The 20,581-nt window shown below is 40.4% G+C and overlaps 1 protein-coding gene across 4 annotated transcripts in view; it reads left to right on the forward strand.

Moving 5' to 3' along the window:
- LOC144596636 (parkin coregulated gene protein homolog) overlaps positions 1 to 16,778 on the forward strand; it is a 184,265-nt gene extending 167,487 nt beyond the window's left edge. For 3 of the 4 annotated variants that reach the window (XM_078405216.1, XM_078405214.1, XM_078405217.1), the window contains one exon: positions 11,520 to 16,778. In XM_078405216.1, coding sequence (XP_078261342.1) covers positions 11,520 to 11,680 — 161 coding nt within the window. In that variant the 3' untranslated portion in view covers positions 11,681 to 16,778. The remainder of the gene's footprint in view (positions 1 to 11,519) is intronic. The other variant, XR_013547638.1, reaches the window with a different exon arrangement.
- The last annotated feature ends 3,803 nt before the right edge of the window (positions 16,779 to 20,581 follow it).

The following is a 20,581-nucleotide window of genomic DNA, read 5'->3' on the forward strand; positions in this document are numbered from 1 at the left end:
GAGATGCTGCCTGACCTGCTGAGTTACTCCAGCATTTTGTGAATAAATCGATTTGTGCCAGCATCTGCAGTTATTTTCTTATACTGCACACAGTACTCCAGGTGCGGTCTCACTAGGGCCCTATACAACTGCAGAAGGACCTCTTTGCTCCTACACTCAACTCCTCTTGTTATGAAGGCCAACATTCCATTGGCTTTCTTCACTGCCTGCTGTACCTGCATGCTTCCTTTCAGTGACTGATGCACTAGGACACCAAGATCTCGTTGTACGTCCCCTTTTCCTAACTTGACACCATTCAGATAATAATCTGCCTTCTTATTCTTACCACCAAAGTGGATAACCTCACACTTATCCACATTAAACTGCATCTGCCATGCATCCGCCCACTCACACAACCTGTCCAAATCACCCTGCAACTTCATAGCATCTTCCACACAGCTCACACTACCACCTAGCTTTGTATCATTTGCAAATTTGCTAATGTTACTTTTAATCCCTTCATCTAAGTCATTAATGTACATTGTAAATAGCTGCGGTCCCAACACCGAGCATTGCGGTACCTCACTAGTCACTGCCTGCCATTCTGAAAGGGACCCATTTATCCCCACTCTTTGCTTTCTGTCTGTCAACCAATTTTCTATCCATGTCAGTACCCTACCCCTAATACCATGTGCTCTAATTTTGCCCACTAATCTCCTATGTGGGACCTTGTCGAAGGCTTTCTGAAAGTCGAGATACACCACATCCACTGGCTCTCCCCTGTCAATTTTCCTAGTTACATCCTCAAATAATTCCAGAACATTAGTCAAGCATGATTTCCCCTTCGTAAATCCATGCTGACTCGGAACGATCCTGTTACTGCTATCCAAATGCTCCGCAGTTTTGTCATTTATAATTGAATCCAGCATCTTTCCCACCACTGATGTCAGACTAACTGGTCTATAATTTCCCGTTTTCTCTCTCCCTCCTTTCTTAAAAAGTGGGACAACAACCCAAAAGTGGGATAACATTATTGTCCACCATAGATAATGATGGACAATAAGTGAATGGCTGAGACTTTGTCACTCTCTTTTAATGATAGATAGAAATCCAAGGGCTATTCAGAGAATTGAACTTATTCACAATCACTAGAAATAAGTACAAAGCAAATTAGGACTAAAGGCATATAATTTGTTTGATTCTTTAAAAACAGACTCTATTGTGGGTGCATTGGTTGATCTCGCAAAGTTCCAAGATTCTCAAAAGATCCGTTGGATTTGAAACTATATTTGTAATCCCCCTGCCTGACTCATAGTAGTGTCTGCTTCCTGTTTTATTGAGAGTTAAATACAGAACTCATAGATCGCATGTTCTTTGAAATGACTATCATGTTCCACCGTACCAAATTTGTTGGGCAAAGCTGAGTTGAAAAGTTGTATTATTATATTGTTTATAGAGTACTAGGTTTACATCTTCTGTTGTGCTTCTGCAGGTAAGAATGTCATTGATCTATTTCGGACATATGAGAATAAAACATTCTTGACTCTCTTGACTTGACTTGTCCCCAGTCCAATTTTCTGGTAGATAGGATTTCCACTGGAAATAGACACTATTTTGTTAAACAAGTGCAATTCAGTTTTTATATGAAGTCTGTTACACGCTCCAGTTTTCAGGCTGGAATTTTCACAACAAGCATTCTGTACAGCATTCTTTTCTTGGGGAGAATATATCTTGAGGATCGCCCCAATAAAACTCTGTCATAATATCCTCTTAGAAGGAATTATTGGCAGTCCGAATTCTGGGAAGAATTCCAATCTATCCAAGATCTCCAATCTACCAATCGCCCACTCTCCCCTTACCTGTATTCGTCTATCACTTGCCAGGCTTTGGCCTACTCCCACCTACCTTTTCGAGGCTTCTTCCCCACTTCTTCCCCACTTCTCCATCAGTCTGAAGAAGGGTCCTGACCCGAAATGTTGCCTGTCCATTCTCTTGACAGATACTGCAGAGTTCCTCCTGCACTTTATGCTTTGCGTAAAGTTACATATCTGCTGTTTTTTGTGTCTCTGCGTTTTGGCAATGATTGACTGAAGCCCATATAGGTGGACTTGAAAGCAGGAGAGTTGAATTTTAGTTAGCCAATAGCAGATGAATTAAGGTGTGTTTTTTGAGGGAGTTCACAGTCTGCTGGAGAGTCCATTTCAAATTCCCAACTGTGATTCCCTGTAGAACATTAGGCCATGTGTGAGTAATTCCCTCTGGGCAGATACTTCAGTAATCTGAATATGTTAGGAACACAATAATTTTCGATTTATTCATTTCTCAGGCTTTGGATATGGTATTCATCCCCAATTTCCCTTATGTGGGCCAGAATAGAAAAAGATGGCAAATTCCAGGTGATCTTTCTTGGTGAGCCTGACAGGAACACAGAGTTGCTTTCCCTCAGCGTGTAAGACAGGTTCTCTCATTTCACTCCTACCATCAGACAGAAGCCATAGGAGTCTGAAAACTGTGATCACCAGGTTCAAGAACTGCTTCTTCCCAACAACCATTCGGCACACTGCACCACAATAACCGCTGAACTTCTACGGACTTTCTTTAGAAGTATGGGGGTTTTTTTGCACTAGTATTGTGTTTATTAATTTATTACACTAATTTGTCTAATATTTATTAATATATAATATATATTTATATATAATACTATTATATATTATCTGTGTCTATTGAGTTATCTGCAAGTAAGAATTTAATTGTTCCGTTGTCAAAAACTCTCAACTCTTGGTTTGTTTGTGAGATCAGCAAATAAAATCTACACTATCTCCATTGAACACATTCAGCATGAATGGCTGTTCAGATTTGCAATTCTGGATTCCCACTTTTACAACGTGCTATTAACTATTTGCATGTAACCATTAAGACACTCTCAGGTCAGCCTGGATTCCGTAGAAAATTGACCTATTTTATATTAATAGACAGTCAGTTTTCAAATGCAAATGTACTTGCAGAAGAAATTAGGAGGGCACAAAATAACACCGGAGGACAAAATAATGAAAATCCCAGGGCATTTACTGTGTACCAAGAGCAGCAAAGTAACTAGGTGGACAGGTACTTGGATAGGAATGGTTTACAGAGATATTGGACTAACGCATGCAGGAGGGACAAGTGTAGCTGGGGCATTTTGGTGAGCATGGACAACTTGGACTGAAGGGTCTGTTTTGTGCTCTTGGACTCCATCACCCTATATGCTTGGCGCCAGAGTATATTGGTGAGTTTTTAAAATGAATTACTTCTCATCTATAATCATAATGAAAAGTATTATCATTGTAGATTTCAGTGGGGGACTGGGACAATCTAGACCATCTCCCATTAAAAAGGAGGATGTCTTAGTGGGCATAAATTTGATAAATCCCAGGATCTGATGAGGTATATCCCAGGCCAATATTGGGGGGAAAAGAGGAAATTACAGGGCCCCTGGCACAGATTAATAAATCTTCACAGGTGGCAGGTGAGGTGCCTTTTGACTGGAGGACAGTCAAGGATACGACTTTCATTTGTGTGGGCATAGATTATAAGAAGCTGGAGATCATAGAGTCATCGTGAAGGGCTGAAATAGGCCCTTCAGCCCAACTTGTCCATGCTGACCAAGATGCCCCATCTACACTGCTCCCACATGCCCACGTGTGGCCCATATCCCTCTAAACCATTCCTATCCACGTACCTGTCCAAATGTCTTTTAAATGTTGTTATAGTACCTGCTCAACCATCTCCTCTGGCAACTTGTTCCATATACCCATTGCGCATCATGAGACAACCTAATAAAACTCTAGTAATGATCAGACCCAGAGAAAATATGAAATGATCCTTACCGATTTGTTATACCATTTCTTTTAGCCATTATTTCAAGACAATTGACAACTTCATTGTGCTGATTACAGGGATGTTTACCATGAGAAATGGAAATGCCTTTAATGAAAACATGTGACCACCATACGATTTGGGAGAATGCTTGACTATATCTAATTTGGAAGAACTAACTTCTCAGAGGATGAAATAAAGATTTTATGGCCTATTTTAGTCTAAATCCAAAAATGTTGCAACATTTTGAATGGAGCAAAGATACGTTTTTATGTGTGTGTGAAATCAACATCAAAACCTCTGAAATTACCGTGATGATTTAGTGCAGTTCATCCATGTCAATTTAAGTAAATAATTTGCTGTATTTTTATCCTTCTTAAAGCTGCATTCTACTGCCACTGTCAACACCAAGCACTAATCCCCATGTGCTTCTCCCACCATCGCCACCACTCTTTGACTAACATCACCCTGTCATTTATTGTGGGTCAGAGATGTTATTCCTTTTCTGAGTCAAAGACCTCCCACCAATGGTCCAGGTGCACCGGAGGCTCTTGATGGAGCCCAGACTGTCAGAAAAGCAGGTAGTCATTGACACACAGGTCAAGTCAGTTGGTTCCTGGTGGCTTGTTAAGGGATCCAATTTGCCAGTGGGTAGAAGGTTGGGAGATCAGTGGTTCAATGATAGTGCAAGGATTCCATTGATTCAGCTATCTTCCAAATAGAAACAAAGCAGTCACAGAGTCATACAACACAGAAATAGGACCTTTAGCCCAACTTGTCCACGTCAACCAAGATGTCCATCTATCTGAGGATGACTTGCCTCTGCTCCAGTTTTTGGTTGAAGTGTATTATAAGGGAACTGCATGGATGAGGCAGATGGTACTCCACAAGACAGGCAGTGAATTGTCTGAGATCTTGTGCATTCCTGCTGATCGTGCATGACCTTCATTAGTTTCTATCAGAGACTCAAGGATCATGCAGTTTTGATGCTCCATCACCATTTTATGCAGTCAAGGGTCAGGAATTCCCATGAATAATTCAGGATATTTCATTTTTCACGGAGGCTTTGAGAACATCTTTGAATTGTTTCCTCTGTCCTACTGGAGATCTCTCACCTTGAATGAGCTCAGAGTACAGTGCTTGTTTCGGAAGTTTTGTTTCAGCATACAGAGGATGTGACCACCCCCTGGAACTGGTTTGAGTGTGACCAGATTCACAATTATCTTTCTGTTATATTCAGTGTGAATGCTAATAATAGTCTGTCTGCCTGCCCAATGGACTTGGAGGGTTTTGAGAAACAGAGTTGTTGGCAAGGCAAAAAAGTACTGATTACTATCATTAATATCTCCAATATCAAAAAAATACAGATTGCTATTACTAATGTCTAGATATCAAAAATGTACATTGATACTACTAATATCACTGATATCAAAAAGTACTGATTGCTATTACTAATATTTCCAATATCAAATAACCACTGTTATTATTAATATCTCCTGTTATTAGTAATAGCCATCACTACTTTTTTTCTTCAAAAACCATGAGCTTAATTGTAGATACCTGGTGCTTTAGCAATTGTGAAGGGAAAGGAAGTTTAGATGCAGACATTAGATACTGCAAATGTTGGTTTACAAAAAGAAGACACAAAGTGCTGGAGTAACTCAGTGGGTCAGACAACATCCCTGGAGAAGATTGATAAGCGATGTTTCAAGTCAGGACTGTTCTTCAGACTGATGGAGTAAGGAGAAGAAAGCTGGAATTGAGGTGGGGGCAGGACAAAGTAGGCAAGTGATAGGTGGATACAGGTGAGAGTGTTTTTTAATTGGCAGATGCTTGGACAAAGGCCAGCAATTAATAGATATACTGTCTGCTAATGTTCAGGAAAGTTAGAAGCAAGAATTATGTGGTAGCTGTTTTTAACACAACCACATAAGGTTTCCAGGATTCTCCAAGCAATCATATTGAGCCGGAAAGATGATCGCCAGAAATCTCAAGAGGCAAGCCTTAGCTAGAATTTCCCTCAACCATCTCTCTCTGGCAGTCCAGAAACTCTTCATTGCAATGATTGCGAACAATTGATTGAAAGTTTTGCCCTCATTCATTGCATCTAGGCTTTCATTTGTGATGTAACCATATCTTAAGTTTTGGCTCTTATCTACAATGCAGATTTTTACATTTGTGTCCAACTTTCACTTTTCATACAATAAATGGAAACAGAAATAGCAAACCATCAGATGTTCAAAAAATGCAATCTGAATAAAAAATTCTCTCTATTTAAGAAATTAAAATATCTTTATCAAACAACAAAGTGCTGGAGGAACTCAGCAGGTCAGGCAGCTTCTGTGGAGGGAAATACAGAGGTGAAGTTTCATGTCGGGATCCGGGTCTAATGAGCCCCAGCCCGAAAAGTCGACTGGCCATTTCCCTCCACAAATGCTGCCTCATCTGCTGAGTTCCTCCAGCATTTTACTTTTTGCTCAAGATTCCAGCATCTGCAATCTCTTGTGTCTCTCTTAAAATATCTTTATGCCAAGTGTAATTTCTGTGCCTGTTAAAAACTTTGTTGCATATCAGAAACAAAATAAATTGAGTTCATGCTGAGCTTGGAGCATGAGTTAACACAATAACAGTTTATTTTCTTGAAATTAAATCGAAACAAAATGTTTACTCCGAAATTATTTGAATTGATGCTCTTTAACCTGACAAATACTTTATCATTCTAAAAGTATATATTTTCTGGTTGCATATAGCTTTACGTAACACAATAACAAATGGAAACAGAAAATAACCATTATTAAAATGGACTGGTGTTGAGGATAGTAATTTTCTTTGAAATCTGTTAAAATTTTAATACCAGTGATATCCATATCCTTAGCTTGCACTGCTTAATTGGCAAGGGCAGCACAATGGCGCAGCTGTAGAGTTGCTGCCTCACAGCGCCAGACCCGGATTTGATCCTGACTACGGGTGCTGTCTGTAAGAAGTTTGAACGTTCTCCCTGAGACCACATGGGGTTTCTCCAGGTGCTCTGATTTCCTCTCACATTCCAAAAATGTGCAAGTTTGTAGGTTAATTGGCTTTGATATAAAATTGTAAATTGGCCCTGGTGTGTTGGATAGTGCTAGTGCATGGGATAATCACTGATCGGCATAGACTTGGTGGACTGAAGGGCCTGTTTCCATGGTGTATCTCTAAGGTTCAAAGTCAAAGTAAAGTATTATCTCTGATTTCTTCCCAGTTCCTGTTTAGAATTGATTCTCGTAGAAAGAAAATGTGCCTGTTTTTACTGAACCATGTCTTCACACCACCTACCTTACTCTCAACATGTGCGAACAGGTCAAAATGCAACCCTGCTTCCACTGCCATGTTACCTTTTGGGTAATGGTGGGACAGTCAGAGTCCTCAATGCCATCACCAAGACAACATGTCAGAAGATAAGGACCTAAGCCAACTGGGCCATCAGCCAGTATGAATTCTCAAAGGAACAAATGTTCTTCAAAAAGATTCCCCTTGTCTCATGGGCTGAGAAAAGCCCTTGTGTCTGCTAAGCAGGTTAAAAAAATAGATTCATCTTTACCTTACTTTTGCTTCATAACACTCCATCATAAAGACATAGTAAGCAGAGTAGCCCTAATACATATAGTAGAACAAATGTTTACGCCATAAAGGGAAGCAAAGGAGGCCATTGCATCTCACGTGGCTGTCATTTTCTTCTACAGCATTCCAGAATCAATCCATTTTCTCCCAGAAAGCATATCTCAACCTCTAATTCAACAATTTAGCCAATTTTCTCCTCACCAAAATGTGTTGGCTATTACCTGAACCCTTCTAAAGAAGGGCCACAACCCAAAAAGAGTAAGGTAGGTGATGGGAAGACATAGTTCAGTAAAAACAGGCACATTTTCTTTCTACAAGAATCAATTCACCTGTCCGTTCCATCTACAGATGCTGCCTGATCCACTGAGTTCCTCCAGCACTTTGTGTTTGCTCAAGATTCCAGCATCTGCAGTTCCTAGTGTCTCCTCTGCCAATGTGCCCGAGCATCCCCCTGCAAAAAATCAATCTCCTCTACTCTTCAATTTCACTGTCAATCTTAAGTTGATAAGCCTCTGGCACAGATTTCACAAACAAATTAAACGAGTCGCACAATCCGCCTGCTCGGCACGGCTCGGCCCTGGGACTTTCCATCGCCCGGTGGGGGCTTCAAAAGTTGGGAGCCTCGATCGCCTCGTGGCGCCACGGGAGAAGAATGAGGAGGAGATAATGCCTTCTTTGCCTTCCATCACAGTGAGGGTGTGCCTGGAGCAATCACTGTGATGGCTGTTTGTGTTCAAATTGTATCTGTGTGTCCTGTGCTTTTTGTTGTCTACTGCCGGACCCTGACGTGAGAGGACGCTGGCGCTATTTGTTCGCCGCTTCTCCGTCAGGATAGTTTGTCTGTTTGTTTTTATGTTATGAATGTTTTTGTAAAGCGCTTTGAGCACCTGGTAAAGCGCTATATAAAATAAATGCTTATTATTATTATTATTATTATATCTGAAGTACACCCCTTGTGTTTGGATGATTCCATATGCTTTGCCAGTGAGAGTATGATGAACGTCATCAATGAGTTACATGTCAATTGTTGGGTATCACCAATGGCACACGTAAGATGCAAGGCCAATGAATCTCAGGCTTCAGTACAAGCAAAATAAATCACAATATTTATGAATAAACAAATATAAACACGCAAAATGATCATGATAGAAACTCATCAGCAAGCTGAATGAAACTAGATAAAACTACAGAATTCCATGCAACAAAATTTTCTCGAATTAAAGATTACATTATGCTGGCCTGAACTGTCAAAGAGCAATAAAATATTTATGTTGATTGAATAATGGGTGAATGTCATAATGTCGTACAAATAGGCCAGACAAAATGATAAAGTGTGCAGCAGCAATATTGTGGATTAGGTTGGATTCTGTTAGCAGTAAAATGTGCTGAAATGTTGTGAAAAGGCAACAGTCATAGGCTGCAAAGTTGGGCTGTTTTATACAGATGTCAATTAGCTTTTCATTTCATGTGCAAATGCAGGCAACGTTTTTTGGTCAGAGCGGCAAGTCACGTATCACTCCCACATGTCAAAGTTATATAGACTGAACAAATACTGATGTCAGTTGTTACTTGATGCCTCCATGCAAAATGAACTTTAGCAATCCATCTATTGCCACCTGTTAAGCATTTGAGAAGAATCTAAGCAACAGGAAAAGCTTCCCCAGTCCATCTGTCCTACTTAAGATCTTCAAAAGATTTCTCAGTACATTTTGGAAGGGAAGTTGTACATTTTTTAATATTTGTTTTAATTTTTTTTCATAATTCCTGAGGACATGGTTTATGGAATGCTTACAAGTGCTAACAGACTCAACTTAATGATAAGGAATTTGGGGGATTAAACAAAATAAGCTGGTCTTAGAAATATTAACAGTGTAAACTACCCTTTTGTCAGAAAAGTTCATCTGATTCACAAATATCCTTCAGGGAAAGAAATGTGCTTCTTCTGACTGACATTTGACCTCAGACCCACTCCATTTGGTTGATGCTAAAATTGCCAAACAAGCCATTTAGTTAGGAGAGGACACAAAGTGCTGGAGTAGCTCAGCGGGTCAGGCAGCATCTCTGGAGAACATGGATAGGTGATTTTTCGGGTTGTGACCTTCCACGCAGTTATACCATTACTACTACATTCAAACAGACGAAGAATAAAACTGGGCATATCATCATCGAATTAAGCACCAAATCTGGGCACAACAAAGTCACGTCCACACAAACAATTGTGGGCTGGTATCTAAGTTAGAAGAGCTGCTCTAGACTGGTCATGCAAAAGCATGTCATGGTTGTTAGACCTTTCCACTGCTCTGACTGCAGATCCAGCCTCCGAGCTAACCTCCACAGGGTGCAGTGTACCAGAGTCTGAGCTGGTGGATGCATTGTCAGATTAAGTTACATTGTGCTTTCTTCATTGGTTTCTTGGTGTCTTTAACTAACCAATGGGGACTCTCTTCTCTCAGAGATAAGATCTTCAACTTTTGAAAAGATTGTTGGATAAGTGAGAATGGAGATTCAGAGGGTTCAAAGTGTCATCTTTCCAGGTCTCCACATGACTGTTACCCATACGCTCTGTGGTGAGTCATGTGGCATGAAAAGAGACCTTTTGGATCAGCTCGCCCATGCTTACAAAGATGCCCCATTTAAGCTAGTCCCACCTGCCGGCGCAACCTTTACACACAGAGGGTGGTGGGTATATGGAACGAGCTACTAGAGGAGATAGTTGAGGCAGGTACAAATCAACATTTAAAACGTACTGGTGCAAGGGTCGAGGGATATGGGCCAAACATGGGACTAGCTTAGATGGGACATCTGGGTCGGCATGGGAAAGTTGGGCAGAAGGCCTGTTTCTGTGCTGTATGACTCAATGACTCCATGGCTTTAACAATTACAGTAAATTGGTCTCCATGGATGTGGTGTAAGGGAAGTGTACAACCCTGACACTAAAAGTACATTGAAATCATAACAAAGAGGCCACCACTGGTTTGTGGCATAAATCCTGCACTGAAACAAGCAAGAATGGGTTGATTTTAATCTCAGGCAGAATTCCTCAACTCACTTCAGCTTCTGCCCCATGATCTAGAGATACTTATATTTCCTGAATCATAATAGGCTGCTCATTAGTTGTGCTTATTGAGTCTATAGAACCTCCAAAGTGAACAAATGGAAAATCAATTAATATCCTGTCAAAATGCACTTTATGCCGCAACCTATCAGTTGGTATTGCTTAAATTTAGTGTATCTTTTGGGACTTGAACAGAGATGCTGACCTAGTACCGTCTAATGAGCTGACATCTATCCAAAGAAAAAGTCAAAATATTGATCATTCATATAGGTAATAAAATTTACACAGTTTATCATATCGTCTTCTCATAATATGCGTGATAATGTGCACTGGATAATGTGCCTTGTGTGACAGCATAAGATTTGAAGTGCTGCCAGTGGAAGTTGCCCAGGAAACAACCAAACATCTCAGAGCTTCCTGGCATTTCATACAGTTACTTGTCCAGGACCTTCCAACCGTAGTGAACTCCACAATGCTGCTGGGTAGGGCCGAAGATGTCCTGGTTGGGTTGCTCCTGGGCCTGGCCAAGCTGGCCATCCGCGAGTCACAGAGCCAGGCGGAAGAGGGCTCTGCCCGAGCCAGCTGCCTGCCCCTTTTCCGGGGTTACGTCCGCACCCGGGTGGTGTAGGAGAGGAAATATGCACTGTCCATGGGTTCTCTGGGGGAATTCCAGGACCGGTGGGCACCGCGGGGGTTGGATGCATCCAGGATAGGGATTGTAATATAGTTGTATAATAGTTTCATTTGGTATATTTGTTTGTATTGTACTCTGGTGGAGGGTTCTGTTTTGTTTTATTGCATTGTAAATATTATTTTTTAAATAATTGAATACATTTTTTGATTAAAAAAACAGTGCTGCCTGGTAATGTGGATCGATCAGTTCGAACCCACACAATTCAACATTGGTTGAGTATGAAATGTGGTGTTTTCTTTTCGGTGGGGTGGGTGGGTGGAATGGAGGGATACATTGAGTGAAATACCAAAAGATTTTAAAACTGCTGTTTTCTTTGCGTTCTTTTGTTTTGAACTCTAGTTAATACAGGAGATGGTATTGACTACAGCCAACAGAAAAGAGAAAACATCGGAGACCTGATTCAAGAGACTCTGGAGATCTTTGAGCTGTACGGAGGAGAAGATGCCTTCATTAACATCAAGTACATGATTCCGACTTATGAGTCATGCATTTATAATTGAACCAAATAAACTGGTTGATGTAGACTGCATTAATTTATGTAACTGGGAGTTCTGTAAGAGCAAATGCATCAATTACACCATAAAATTAACCATAATTGTGTTCTTGCTTTCTTGATTGTTCCTGTACACATGCCTCTGTATTGCATGGTGAATTTAAACTGCCATTGGATCAAACCTCAATCTTTCTGAACAATAAAACAATTTTCTTACATAGCTGAATGATTGCTGCTCTGTTTAGCTCATGATCAAAGTAATTTCATAGTCTATAATGTGAACTGACTTTAGATGAGTGCAGAAATTTACAAGGATGTTGCCAGGACTCAAGGGCCAAAGCTAAATGGAGAGGTTAGGCAGGAGGCTTGAGGGGTGCTCTTATAGAGGTGTATAAGATCAGAAGGGGAACAGATAGGGTAAATGCACAGAGTCGTTTTCCTAGTGTTGGGGAATCAAGAACTGGAAGTCATAGGTTGAAGGCAAGAGGAAAAAGATTTAATAGGAACCTGAGAGGCAGATTTTTCACAGAGAAGGCAAATGGAACACGCTGCCAGAGGAAGTAGTTGAGCCAGATAAAATAACAACATGTAAAAAACATTTAGACAGGGACATGGATAGAAACATTGCGAGTGATATGAGCCAAGCACAGGCAAACGGGATTAGCTTAGATGGGGCATCTTGGTTTGCATGGGATGAGTTGAGCCAAATGGTCTGTTTCAAGGCTGTATGATTCTATATTCAGTTTAAAAGTTGTTTCTGTTGTTCTATATAAAGGAATGGTGATTTTGACTGGTTTATTAAGAAGATTCTGACCATCATTAATATATTGAGACAAAATGGAGATGATGCAATTCAAACAGAAAACAAATACTCTTCTTCCCTTCTTAAGGCAACAGTAATATTTACGTATTCCTTGTAGGTTTGTGATAATCGCACCATTTTGTGAATCAAGAAATTGAATGTGTTGCTTAAATTTGATCTGCTCCCCCTTGAAACCTGCATCATTCCTCCTCCTTTCATTTACTGTGCTGTGCAACATTCCTTCTTCCTGACCCTTGCCAATGATGTTGATAGATTACACATTGGATAATCTCTGAACTTTGCCTTGGGCCATCCTGCAGTCTCCTGCACTGTTTCAACGAGGCTCAATGTAAGCTCGAGTAACAACACCTTTTGTTTTGTCTGCACATTTTGCAATCGGCTAGACTCAATATTGTACTCTCCAACTTCAAATAACAAGTTCTTACTTTTGGTTTGTATCAGGGTTGGTTACTGGTACATACATTTCCTCTCGAAGTTAGACACAAAAGCTGGAGTAACTCAGCAGGACAGGCAGCATATCTGGAGAGAAGGAATGGGTGACATTTCGGGTCGAGACCCTTCTTCAGGTCATTCTTATACATTTCCTCTCACCCATTTGTTTACTTTGTACTGGTTTAGTTAGTTCTGGTTTTACCCAGAGTAGGGGAATCAAGAACTAGAGGATGTAAGTTTAAGGTGAAAGGGGACAGATTTAATAAGAACATGTGGGGCAACTTTTTCACACAGAGGGTGGTCGGTATATGGAACGAGCTGCAAGTGGGGGTATCTAAAATAGCATTTTAAAGACATTTGGACAGGTACATGGATAGGATTTAGAGGGATATGAGCAAATGTGGGCAGGTGGGACTCATGTAGAGGGGGCATTTTTGACGGCATGGGAAAGTGGGCTGAAGGGCCAATTTCTATGCTGTCTGACTCTATGACTGTGCATTTTCTGTCCTGGTCAGTATGTTTCTGTGGGCCAGACATCACAACATTAGAAAAATGTTGCATAAACAAAGGAGCTTATTTGTCTATTCAATGGCTGCCCATCAATTCACCCTATTATCGACATTCCCTTTGCAGGTATGATTGTTTGAATCTGTGGTAAAAGACAGAGAGCTGTCAGGTGAGATGCAGGGTCTTTACCCAATGCATCGACTGTCCATTTTCCAGCACAGCTGCTGCTGGACCCACTGAGTTGCTCCAGCACTTTGTGTTTTACAACTGATTTATAGAGCAATGGTCCGAGGATGATCCGCCTGTTTCAGAGGAAATACAACACTGGGGAAAGTAATGGTAACACTTTAAACTGTCTGAAGGTTATGTGTTGATGTTCTACTCTTAACTTTAGTTTAGTTTCGTTTATTGTCACATGTACCAAGGTAGAGTGAAAGGCTTTTCTGTCGCGTGCTAGCCAGTTAGCGGAAAGACTATACATGATTACAATCAAGCCATTCAGTGTAGATACAGGATAAAAGGAATAAAGTTTAGTGCACGGTAAAGTCCAGTAAAGTTTAATTAAAGGTAATCCGAGGGTCTCCAATGAGGCATGCAATTAGGATGGCTGTTCCAAGGAGTGAGAAGACTGTCTTTCAGAAAAGACAATGAGCAACAGTCTCCACTACCTCAGTTTCAATCAAAGATCCAGTTACGTTATTCAAATACATTCAACATTTTAATCTCTCAGTGTAGAACATAAAGTGCTGGAATAACTCAGTGGGTTAGCCAGCATCTTTGGAGGACATGCATAGGTGATGTTTCAGGTGAGGACCCTTGTTCAGACTGTAGCAGAGTCTGATGAAGGGGTCTGACCCGGAATGTCACCTATCCATGTTCTCCAGAGATGCTGCCCAAAATGCTGAGACAGTCCACCATTTGTATTCGATTCCAGCATCTGTAGTTCTTTGTGTCTCCATTTGATCTTTCAACGATTATCTGAAACAGAGGATCCAATCGTTAATTTCAGTACAGTTAGTGGAGGATTACTATACAAAGATTCAAAGCTGTGTTCAGTACATTCCAACAGTATTTATCCTATGAAAGTACTTAAACTCATAGTGCCATACAGAACAGTAACAGGCCCTTCGGCCCAACTTGCCCATGCCGATCAAGAGGCCTATCTAGGCTCATCCCATTTGCCTGTGTTTGACTTCATCAGCTAAAGTGCTACGGGACATCATGAGGTCATGAAAGTTGTTGTTGCTTTTTTTCACACGCAATAGAGCCTTTACGGTTGGAGCACTGAGTGCTGGAGTAACTCAGTAAGTTAGGCAGCATCTCTGGAGAACATGGATAGGTAATGTTTTGGATTAAAGCCTTCTTCACTGGTTTTATGGTTGGAGACTAGCTCTTGATGTTCCATATTGTTGCACCAGCTGAAAATTAATCTTGAGATATTGCAAACAGAAAAAACTTACACAAAATGATATTGTTTGAAACGTATTATCTAATGGATGCTAAACTGTGAAAATACACTAAGACTGGAATGTGGTCATATTTGATTGAGATTATAATGTTTTTCCAATATGGATTAACTGTTGTGTCAATTTATATTTGAATAGGATTGGAAAGAAACATTTTTGATAATTATAATATTTGTTTCAATCCAGCAAATATAGAGAATATACGATGAACAGCAACAAGTGCGGTATACAATCAATGGGCTTGTGTAAGTATATGAATCACAGAGCACAGTTTGAGACTTTACTAGGACCAGGGGACTAATATAATGACATTGATCTCACAACCTGACATTTACTACTTTGTGTATCACTGAATAAAGTTTATCTCACCAAATTCAGGTAAATAGGGAGGAGGAAAAAATTTGTGCCACAATGCCTGATGGATGAAATGTGTCAGAGTTGTGGAAATAGACAGTGGAATTGAACTATGATAGATTTAGTTAGTTTAGTTTAGAGATACTGCATGGAAACAGGCCTTTCAGCCCACCGAGTCCACACTGACCATCGATCACCCATTCACACTAGTTCAATGTTATCCCAATGTCTCATCCACTCCCTACACTGTGACCTCCAGGTTCAGGAACAGCTTCTTCCCAACAACCATCAGCTCTTGAACACTATAAACACCAACTAAACTATGAACTACAAGCTCTCCTATTTGCACAAGGGACTTTGGGCTTTTGTTTCACACTAATATTGTTTTTTTTAATTAATCTAACTTTTTCTATTACATTATCTTTGAATGCTGTGTTTACACACCTGTTATGCTGCTACAAGTAAGAATTTCATTGTTCCGTTCTCATTATGTGTGACAATTAAACACTTGACTTGTCTGGCAATTTTGTGTATCAAATATTATGTGCCACTTATTAGCTAAATGTATCTGGGTCTTGCTGCATGCAATAATGGGTAGCTTTATTGGCTGAAGATTGAATAGAATTGAACATTTTTATTAGGATGGTATGGAAATTTCTTTGCCCAAGACCTCAAGAAATTACAGAGAGTTGTGAACACCGCTCAGTCCATCATGCAATCCAACCTCCCCACCCCCAACCCCATTCTACTCCTCCAACAGTTCAAAAGTGGGAAAGTAGCCAACATGAAGCAACCTGAAGAAGAGTCCCAACCTGAAACGTCACCCATCCTTTTTCTCCAGAGATGCTACTTGACCCGCTGAGTACTCCAACACTTTGTGTCGATCTTCAGTATATACCAACATCTGCAGTTCCTTTCTACACCTGTTCAAGGACCCCTCGCCCTGGTTATTCTCTTTTCTATCCTCTCTCATTGGGCAGGTACAAAGGCATGAAAGCACATACAACCAGAATCAAGAACAGCTACTTCCCTGCTGTTATCAGACTCAGATGTCTCATATGCTAACGATGAATTACAGATCTTCTGATCTGCCTTGTTTCAGACTTTGCACTTTTTTACCTGCACATTCTCTGTAGTTTTAATGCTATATTCTGAACACTTATTTATGTTCTACTCTGCACTTCCTGATGTACTCATGTATAGTATGATTTGCCTGGATAGCATTCAAAACAAAGCTTTTCACTATCTCGGTGCATGTGACAACAATAAATAAATATCAATAGCAACCACATTAAGTGGAACCCTTTAATGAGCTGAACAGTTGAATATTTCCATTAGCTGTGAGCAATTTCTAAACAGCTCTTCATCTTCAAAGATATGCATGAATGTCTAGAAAAGATCTTAAAATTCTTAAATTTATATTGGTTACTTGTGTGCGTTAGAAAACGTGTGAAGAGTTGATAAACTGTAATCATTGTAATTCTGTTTTATGTTTTGTTCAATAATCTTAATAAACTCTATCAAGCAGCCCAAAATTTCCTTGATATTCATTGTACTTTGATGGCCTGGAATATTATGTTGAATGTAGGCATATATTTAAGAAGAATAAGAATACTGATGGTAATCCTTGGTGCCTGGACACACAGCAAAGGGTTGGAGAAACATAATGCGAATAAAATAGAACATTGGCCTCTCATGCCCACTGATGGTTGATCTTTTGCCTCAGCACTTCTTTCCTGCACTTTCTCAGTTTCCCTTGAACCCCCTAACTTCTAAAGACCAATCAGTCTCAGTCTTAAATATAGTCAACAATTATGGCTCCACAGCCTTTCTGCCTTTTGACCGAACACCTCCTGCCCTTCAGGAATAAGGAATCTTCATGTAAGAGTTTGCCACAGCTTCAGTGCGTTGCAAATCTTGGGTTGTGGTGGTGGTGGTGGTCAGTTGAGATGATTGGGGAAAAGAACAAAGAAACATGTGTAGAATCTTTCAACTTGTGTAATGTCATTGATTTAAAAACCAGCCCAGGGAACCGCTGTGATATGGTAAATTGCCAGCTACCTTCCCACACCACCATCACTTCTCACAAAAACATCTCCAACCCTTTCAATCATCCAGCAAACCTGGCCTACACTGTTTCTAATAATAATTGAAACTAATAATTACTGGAAATAATAATTGAGATTTTGATGCCAAAAAAATGTTTAATGCCATTGCCGTGGGAAACTTGAGTACAGATATGCAGGGAATGGAGGGATATGGATTATGTGTAGGTAGATAAGAGTTGGTCTTGGCATCATGTTCAGCAAAGATATTGTGAGCTGAGGGCCTGTTGTGCTGTACTGCTCTATGTTCCATGTTCTATGTATATTTCCTCGCAATAGACCAACTGCAATTAACTGTGGAATTCTCTGCCACAGAGGGCAGTGGAAGCCAAACCACTGGATGGATTTAAGAGAGAGTTAAATAGAGCTCTAGGGGCTAGTGGAATCAAGGGATATTGGGAGAAGGCAGGCATGGGGTATTGATTGGGGACGATCAGCCTTGATCACAATGAATGGCCTCCTCCTGCACCTATTTTCTATTTTCTATTAACAAGCCTTATCATATATCATATATCTACAGCCGGAAACAGGCCTTTTCGGCCCTCCAAGTCCGTGCCGCCCAGTGATCCCACTATCCTACACCCACTAGGGACAATTTTTACATTTACCCAGCCAATTAACCTACATACCTGTACGTCTTTGGAGTGTGGGAGGAAACCGAAGATCTCGGAGAAAACCCACGCAGGTCACGGGGAGAACGTACAAACTCCTTACAGTGCAGCACCCGTAGTCAGGATCGAACCTGAGTCTCCGGCGCTGCATTCGCTGTAAAGCAGCAACTCTACCGCTGCGCTACCGTGCCGCCTCACACAACCAGCACCACCTCTAGCTCCATTATCCAGAGTCTCTCTCTATCTCCACTCAAATCAGACATTCCCTTTGTTCTCTCCATCCAACCCCCCCCCCCCCCCCCCCTCCACTTCCATCTCCACATTTCTAGCCTTGAACTTCTGAGATAAGGTGAAATATTTACTGTGTATCTTTCTCTGTGGATGTTGTCCTACCTGTTGTCCAACACTTTCCATTTATAATTCACACTATAAACTTTGGTGAAGATCTAGATTCAGTGGTAGCACCCTGCCAATTGAGTCAAAAGGTTGTCTTTTTGAGTATGTTGAGCACATAATTCATGCTGATAATTCCAGAGAAATCCTACAGAAGTGCTGTTGATTTAGGTAAGATGTTAATCTGAAGTTCCATCTGCCTTTTGGAAGGATAGACAGATATCATTATAATAGATTATTAAATTCTTAAACTCATTGGTGTTTGTATTCAAATTCACTGATGTATTTTCCACACTGTAGAGTCATGCAGCAGGAAAACAGGCCCTTCAGCCCAACTTGCCCATGCTGAGCAAGATGCCCCATCCACACTATTGTAACATTGATCACACAGCAAGTGAAACACCGAGCATGGAGTGTTATTGTTTCAGGCTCATGACCTTTCATCAACAAAATTGATTTATTTCCTCATTAGACGATTTGACATGTCCGGAGGTTAGGAAAGGAATCCTCTCATTGCATATTGGTTCTACATTTTAAGCATCACACTGAACCTTTGCCGGTGGGTTTCTGTGAGTTCACTCAATTGTACAACACAAAAACCTTTTTCCTCTACATCACATTTCTGATTTACATTGCATTTTTCCCACTATACTCAGCACGCACTGCTCCACTGCTGATATTTTCCTTGTTTTCCAATGTTGTTACCGGAAATTGTGTCAAAATGGGGTAAAGAAGAACTACTGAGAAACTCAGACCAACCACCAGAAGGACATTGACTGTAGACACAAGGATTTGGAAATGTTGGCTTACAAAAAAACGTGTAACTGTTGGAGATACTCAGCGGTCTGGCAGCATCTTTCTGGTCAGGACACTTCAGGTCACTAGCTTTCAAAGTGGACATTCTGTTGGGGTGGTGCTGGGACCATTGGAGCAGCAGAGATTGATGGCAACATGTACAAGGCTGAATTTCTTCAATCTTTCCAGTGCAATAGCAATGTAACAATGAATCATCATTGAAGACAATGAGGCTAAAGTGTTTTGCTTCATCTTAATTTGAACTAATTGTTCAAATGTGACAATTTTCAAAACAAATTTCAAAGCTCCAGAGAGTTTACAAGCTTACCAAAACCATATCATTGTGCTAAACTTTGTAAAGAGAAGCTTTAAGCTTAAATTTTCTGTTCATCATTGCATTCGGATCACTTTAGCTGCCAGCTCCTGCTGTGAGGATTTGTTGATTCCAACTTTGGTAAAAAGTGAGGAACTTTTTATGTTGAGAAAATATCTTCTAATCGTTCCAGTTTGTTATATTAAGCCACATCAATGGGTTCTGTCCTACCCTACAATTTTGAAAATGTAACGTCATGGAGAACAGAATGTGTATTTTTTATACACGTTGGTATCACTAAAAATTGTTCAAATTTCACACGTACACATTTATTATCATATTTAGACTAGTTGGATACGTTAAGTATACTTCTTTGGAGATGCAGCAAATTTTATCTACCAAAACTCAAATAAAATAGAGGTCTAAGTGTCTGCCAACTTTATTAATTAAAACTTTTTAAAACCATAGGTTTCGCATAGTTAGTATGATTTTGGTAAATTTACAGCCTATATGGAATTAGAGGCTAATTCTCACTAGGTTCCTCAGAGTAATATTAAAGTAACATCATGCATGGAATAAAGTGTGCAGAGGACACAAAGTGCTGAAGTTACTCAGCGAATCAGGCAGTATCTCTGGAGAGCATTGATAGCCGACGTGACGGGTCGGGATATCTTCAGATAGTTTAGAGGCCCACTGAACATTCTCAATGCACTTTGTAAAAATCTGTCTAACGTCCAAATAAATATTTAGACAGTGGGGATTTATTAATCCACAGTGAGTTTTGGTACAAGTTAAAAATTGGGAATCCCACCCAGCTGGAGAGAACTGTTGTAGATCTTATGTGGAGGAAGGTGCTGGTTTAAACCGAATATAGGCACAAAAAGCTGGAGTAACTCAATGGGACAAGCAGCATCTTTGGAGAAAAGGAGTAGGTGACAGATCTCATCCAGGTCTCGAGAACATTTCAGCTTGTAAACTTGGCAAATTGTAACTGCCCTAATCGGTAGCTACCGCCTAAGCGCAAAGAATTAGCCCTTCAACTTTCATTAATCAAATCCGTCACCTTTGAGTGTCCTAATTGCAAAATTATCAACAAGCAGTCTCTTATT

Source organism: Rhinoraja longicauda, chromosome 9 (genome assembly GCF_053455715.1).
Source record: "Rhinoraja longicauda isolate Sanriku21f chromosome 9, sRhiLon1.1, whole genome shotgun sequence".
In the NCBI taxonomy this organism is placed as follows: domain Eukaryota; kingdom Metazoa; phylum Chordata; class Chondrichthyes; order Rajiformes; family Arhynchobatidae; genus Rhinoraja; species Rhinoraja longicauda.